The sequence below is a fragment of the Myotis davidii genome, unplaced genomic scaffold (genome assembly GCF_000327345.1).
Source record: "Myotis davidii unplaced genomic scaffold, ASM32734v1 scaffold96, whole genome shotgun sequence".
NCBI classification, from domain to species: domain Eukaryota; kingdom Metazoa; phylum Chordata; class Mammalia; order Chiroptera; family Vespertilionidae; genus Myotis; species Myotis davidii.
In genome coordinates this window covers 6,231,419-6,238,457 of record NW_006289416.1, presented here as the reverse complement: position 1 = coordinate 6,238,457, position 7,039 = coordinate 6,231,419, and the positions used below count along the sequence as shown (strand labels likewise).

The following is a 7,039-nucleotide window of genomic DNA, read 5'->3' as shown; positions in this document are numbered from 1 at the left end:
TCCCAACTGTTCCTTTTTTTTTTTTTCTTTTCTTTTTTTTTTTTATTCTGGGCCAGCTTTAGCTCTGAGGCCTCGGCTGCTGAAAACAGGTTTCTGGCCTTTGTTTACCCTCTGTATTTGATACAATGTTGTGGTCTGGCTGGCTGAAGCCCATATAGTTCCTTAGAGTTGCAGCTGAGAGGCCGGCAAGTCAAGCGGGGAACCTTGGAGTCCTCCGTCACTAAAGCAAGCAAGCCTCCCTGTTCGCATCAGCTGCTTGGCTGCCGGCCGCCATCTTGGCTGCCAGTTAATTTGCATATCTTGCTGATTAGCCAATGGGAAGGGTAGCGGTCGTACGCCAATTACCATGTTTCTCTTTTATTAGTGTAGATTATAGCCAAAATATGCTAGTACAATACTCAGGGGGCAGCATTATATCTTAAGCAAGCTTGTATTTGCTTTGCTTAGGACATATTATAACACTAATGAGTGCTCAAAAACATTTTTAGTTGAATCAATACTAAAGATTAAGGAACTCAAAGTGTTTTAAAAAAAGTTACCTCATACTTTGCTCCCTTCAGCATTAAAATAACAAACACCCAGTGTTAGTAAAAATTCACAATGCAACTATTATGTAAACAAAAAAAGATTACAAATAGCTTTTACTAATTATGTGTGAGTGCTAAAGAGCAGAGAAAAATACATACAGTACGTGGGGGGAGGGGAACGTGGAGAGAAAGGTATACTCCAAAATGTTAGTTATCTTGCAGGTATCAGTATTATAGGAGATTTTCTTCTTAGCGTTTTTCTATATGTTTCAAAATTTTACTCATTTCATTATTTATATAATCAGACAATATACAGTTAAAAAAGATACATGCCCCACATTAGGAATTTAGGAAACATATTCCTGGATAATAATTTCATATCAATAATCTAAATGAATAAGATACTAAGTATTTAAGTGTCTAAGAAAGCCACAGCCTGGTAGTATAGACCATTTTTTTAAAAAGGAAATACAATATGAAAACTGTACAACTAAAACAAAAAGAACCTAGAGATTTTTTATATAAAAGTAAAACTCATAAACAGCATTTTGATAAGGATATAAAAAATAAAGGTTAGAGGTCAAAGGTTGCATTAATGGAATGACAATTTCTAGAAGCCAAAAAAACACTAAAGGAGTTAAACTGCATTAACCACTTTTAACCAATTATTTAAATGTCATTCTACTAGCCAGTTTGCCATTAAAAACTAAACACCTTATTGTTTCGAAGAAATCATACCTGATATTAAAATGTTATAAAGTATAATGAAAAACAATCCCTTGGGACCCCTAGTTTCCAAGTTTAAAAATGCCACTGACACAGTTATAAAGCAATATTCCCTGGCTTGTTTATTACTTCCAGATTTCTCCAATAAACTGCCACTCTTGATAATAATATTTGTGAGTCAACTCCTAATTGCTCACTGGTCCTATTTGAGTTTAAATGGATGTTAGAAAATATGCTCCCATTTACATCAGCAGGGCTCCATTGCTTTCTTCCTGCCTATCCTCCATTGTAGTTGTCAGAGAAAGAAAAAAAAATAGCTTCAATTTCACAGGAGAATGCAGTTGGTAGGAAAAAGGGAAAGAAGAGTAATTCTACTTGTAAGAACAGACAGCAACATGTGTTCTGAGTTTTATCCCAGCTTATTCACAGAAATGAAGAAATAATAATTTATTTTGCAATTAAAACTCACCAGATTGAGAAGTATGCACAATTGCTTTCTATACCTCGCAAAATTTCCTTAAATTTATTTTCATTCAAAAGGGTTTCACTGAACACCTACAATGAGTACTGCAGGTACTATAAATACAAGGGTGGCCAACATAATGTTACTTATTTTAAAGAGTTTACAACAGTCTGCTAGTGAAAAACAGACAATAAAAATATAAGTAATACAACAAAGTATGATTCATACCACGAAAGAAGAAATACAGGGTACTATCCTATATAATAAAAGCTTAATATGCTAAGTGGCCGGTTGTCCATTCAACCAATCAAAGCATGATATGCTAAGACTGCCCAACTGCTTGCTATGATGTGCACTGACCACCAGGGGGCAGAAGCTCCGACTGGTAGGATAGCTTGCTGCTGGGATCTGGCGGATCAGGACTGAGTGAGAAAGGCCAGACATGCCCTGGAGCCCTCGGGTGGTCCCTCCCCAGCTGGCCAACCTCCCGCTTCCCTCTCCAGCCCCAATCATTCACTGGTGGGGTCCCTCAGCCTGGCCTGTGCCCTCTCACAATCCAGGACCCCTCGGAGGATGTCGGAGAGCCGGTTTCGGCCCAATCAAACAGGGCAGGCCGAGGGACCCCACTGGTGCACGAATTCGCACAGTGGGCCTCTAGTGAAGTATAAAGCACATAGCAGAACTTAACCTAGTCTAGGAAGTCAGAGGTCTCCTGAAGAATATGATGTTTAAATTCAAATCTATGAGAAAGTCAGCAAGACAAAAGAGAATATTTGGTCCAGTATTTGAAAAATAGTTGCAGAAACACAAATCCTCTGATTATGAGTACCAATTTTCCCTTTTAATGACAGTCGAAATAAGAGTTTCTCATGACTACCAAAAATGCTTTTAAAAACATTAAAATCTACTGAACAACTATGGTTTAACTGCTTTGTTCAGATTTTTTAAAATTTTATTTAAGAAAATGCATTCTCTCTACTTTTTTAGCATAGTGACTGTTTCTTAGATTTAGTGAAATACTTTGGTTCCTTAAAAGAAAGTTTGTAAATGTAATAATAGTAGTGGCAAAACATAAACGAGCCACATAAAATTAGACCTTTCTATTATCCAATTTACCTTTATTGGGTAATCTCCTTTCATCTAGACATCTCACAATGTTTTTACAATATTAGTGTAAGAATCACTTCATCTTATGAAGAGTAGAAGGCAAGTTTCAGAATTGTTTAGAAATTTTAACAAAGTACGTGTTGCTTTTTTAAGGTCTCAGAAAAACATTAATTTTTATAGATTTATAAAGCTTGCTCTAGACACCATTCTTACATATAAAACTAAAATGAAATTTTATAAGGCAGAATTTTATCAAATGTTACATACGTAGACATTTAAAGGTAGTATTCAATTAGTAGCAATATAAAAAAAAACTTCTAGAAAACAGACTAGATAATAGGCAATGGTGAAAACTATTTCAGAGCATGTGTCTTGGTAACTTTAGGTCAAGCACAAATACTTTGAGATAATCAGTTAAAGTGTAATTCATTTACACATTTATAAAATTAAGACAGCATACTGACAAGGCATCATGAAACACAGGAACACTTCCCCAGCTCAGTTTCCTCACATGTAAAATGGATCTACAATCCATCTTATAGCGTTAATGTGAAGGTTAAGTGTTAGATGCCTGGGCCCAATACATATCAATTCCTCCATAAAACAATAATGGTCAGATCTAGGACATTCTTGTTTTAATTATATGAGGCTTCATGAAACAAGGAATAAACCTTAAAGAAAGCCCAAAAGAAAATTTCAGATTTGTATTTGAAGGAAAGAAAAGCATATATATAAACAAATGAACTACACTTTTTGTCCCACCCCCACTCCCACCACATAATGAATTATAGGCCCACCTAACTTTAAGGACCTAAAGATGAAGGGAATCAAAGGCAAGAGAACCTTAAGGATAAGAAACAGTAGAGAAGCAGGATATCCACAGGAAATTAGTGACCACAGATCAAAAATAGAAAAGAATCTAGTTTTAAAAAACTGCAGAATAGCTCTGACCAGGTAGCTAAGTTGGTTAGAGCATCATCCCGATAAGTCAAGGTTGCATGTTCAATCCCCAGCCAGGGTGCATACAACATCAACCAATGAATGCATAAATCAGTGGGACAACAAATTGATGTTTCTCTCTCTCTCTTTCCTAAATCACTAAATAAAATTTTAAAAAAATTGCAGAATAAAAGATATATATATATACCCCCCCCGTATACTACTCTCCCCACATCTCCACATGTTTACCAATCCAGAAACTCCACAAAAAAGATAATGTTCACAATTAAATATATTAACTGAATAAGAGAGTAATTTATAAAATACTTCAGTGGGAAGGGTATGGGCATTCATCCACTGACATTTTTTCTCTGAATGGGCCTGGAAAAGAAAAATTCAGTTAAGAAGAGAAACACAAAATTCAAAGAATAACAGAACTGGAAGCCCAAACTCGAAATCATAGTGAAGAAAAGATCAGAAGATACTAGAAAGAACTGCTGTAATTAGTAAAAACAACAAGCATTGCAAGAGTATATCCTTAATTTCAAAGTATTCATCCAAAGTTGACATAAGGTTGGGGAAAAAAAATCACTTTTGGTCCTAGAGCTGAATACAATGTACTTTCTATTAAGGGGAAAAAAATCACCTCTTACTCAAGAAGACCCAAGAACTTTTCTATTTCGTCATTTACCTTGATCATTGTTTCTTTCATACCCTGAGCAACATTAGCACTTAGTGCTTAGTGGTCTCTTTATGTTTTCAAATTTCACCCAAGACTCACCGATCTTCTAAAACTTTAATGGTTTCATGAAGAACTTTCTGTTGCTCTCTCAGCTGCTGGTTTTTGGTGAAGAATTCTTCAAGTCTTTGTGCATCTCTAAAAGTTAAGAAATAAGTTGTTTTTAAGGAAAAATATCCTAACAGGATTATTCTGTCATAAGAACTCCAAAGTATGATCTCACCACTTACATATATCATGAATTTGCTGTACCGAAACAAATACAGTGGAACCTCGGTTCTCAAACTTAATTTATTCCAGAAGGCTGTTGGAAAAGCGATTTGTTCAAAAACCGAATCATTTTTTCCATTAGAAATGACGTAAATTGAATTCGTTCCAGACTCCCAAATGATTCCGTTTTAACCTTTCTTATATACAGTACATGTCTAAAGTTCTGTTTAACCTATAAACAAATACTTTTTCTTAATTTTATCAAACCACTCCCTACTAAACTTAAAGGAATCACTTTCAGTACCCCTTCCAGGGGAGTCTCAGGAAATCAGTATGCGATATCTTAGACATCTTCACTTGTCCACACATCACTGCCTTGGAAATGCTATCCCGGGCTAATCGCTTTGCTTTTATCCAAATTAACAACAGTTTTTCTACTTCATTTACCTGTGATCATTGTTTCTTTCACACCCTGAGCAACATTAGCACTTAGTGGTCTCTTTGTTTTCAAATTTCACCAGCAACAAAAGCAAAAAGATGTAAATGGAATCGAATTTTCTCCTTTTCTCCTTTGTGGCTTAAGAAATGCTTTTTGTCACACTAATGTACCAGCATGGAAAGGTTATCTGGTCGAGAACTGAAGTTTGTTCAACAACCCAGACATTTTTTCCGTGAACAACTTGGTCAAGAATGGAATTGGCCCTAGCAGGTGTTGCTCAGTGGATAGAGCAGTCAGCCTGTGGACTGAAGGGTCCCAGGTTCCATTCCGGTCAAGGGCATGTACCTCGGTTACAGGCTCCTCCCCAGCCCTGGCCCTGGTCCCGGTTGCAGGCTCCTCCCCAGCCCTGGCCCTGGTCCGTCCATTCCGGTCGGCAACCAATGATGTGTTTCTTTCACATTGATGTTTCTGTCTTTCCCTCTCTCTTCCACTCTCTCTCTAAAAAAACAAAACAAAACAAAACAAAACAAAACAAAAAAACAAAAAACAATGGAAAAATATCCTCGGGTGAGGATTAAAAAAAAAAAAAAGGAGAATGGAATTGTTTGAGATGGGAGATATTTGAGAACCGAGGTTTAACTGTAACTTAAAAGGTGAGGTTTGAATTTCTTGTTAATCAGAATTCAAATTATAACAGAATTAGCTCTGCAGTATTTTTTATACTACAGAAGTATTAAGCCTAAGTACCAGGCATTCTTTATACAATGATGGAATACAGATGAAGGAGTGGATTGTGATGACACCATTGACTCCATACTGTCAAAATACAAAAAAAACCATGTACACTTACCTATTTTTATTAATTTGTCTACATTTGTTAATGTAATTAATAGATATCTCTACTCATTTCTCTCTCACTGTTATGGGGGATTTATAATTTCTATTTTATTAATTTCTGTGTTGCTTACATTTCTATCTGGTATTATTTTTAAGCCAGGGCTTACTGTTGAGTGGAACCTAAGTTTAAATCTTAGCTCTGTCATTTCTCTGCTATGTGATCTGGTGCAAGTAACCTACACTCTCTGTGCCTCGAAAAATGTGGATCTATAGTATTTATCTCATAGGGCATTTGCAAGGGCTAAGTACTAATGCATATATTACATGCAGAACAGTGTTGGTACATAGTAAGTTCTATTTAAGTTATTATGATTTTATTTTTAAAATTGATTTTACAGAGAGGAAAGAGGGGAGAGAGGAGACAGAAACATCGGTGTGAGAAAAACATTGATCAGTTGCCTCCTTCCATTCAAGCCCCAACTGGGGATCCAACCCCAAACCTGGGTATGTGCCCTGATCAGGAATTGAACCAGCCACCTTCTGGTGTATGGATGATGCTTCAATCAACTGAGCCACACCGGCCAGGGCTATCATTATAATTTTATAGTCAGGAAAAACAAAGACAGCTACATTTTTCTTCTAGTAGATTACCTGGTTACTTTGCAAGGTTGTGTAATATTTTACCCTTCCATCATTATATTTTTAAAAAATCACATTATATAAAGTATGCATATATTTTCATGTGTTTTTAAAAAAAATCCTCATCCCAGGGTCTGTTTATTGATTTTAGAGAGAGAAGGAGGGAGAGAGACAGACACACAGAGAGAAACATCAATGTGAGAGAAAAACATCGATCGGTTGCCTCCCAAACATTTGGTGTATGGGACAACACTCCAACCAACTGAGCCACCTGGCCAGGGCAAGTATGCATATATTGTAATTCTAATAAAACATTAGAAATTTAGTTGGAATTTTCTGTGTGGTCTTAAAGTTGAAAATATAGGATAATACTGAGCTCAAACACCTTCCCCCAGCCTCATCCAGGGTCTGAA

General features: G+C 36.2%; 1 protein-coding gene across 7 annotated transcripts in view; it reads right to left on the bottom strand.

Moving 5' to 3' along the window:
* Positions 1–7,039, bottom strand: part of RBBP8 (retinoblastoma binding protein 8) — a 92,541-nt gene that overhangs the window by 44,958 nt on the left and 40,544 nt on the right. For 5 of the 7 annotated variants that reach the window (XM_006761884.2, XM_015562722.1, XM_006761885.2 and 2 more), the window contains one exon: positions 4,544–4,639. The exons of 1 other annotated variant lie outside the window; for it this stretch is intronic. In XM_006761884.2, coding sequence (XP_006761947.1) covers positions 4,544–4,639 — 96 coding nt within the window. Of the gene's footprint in view, positions 1–4,453; positions 4,640–7,039 lie in introns of those variants that run through there. One more of the 7 variants, XM_015562724.1, reaches the window with a different exon arrangement.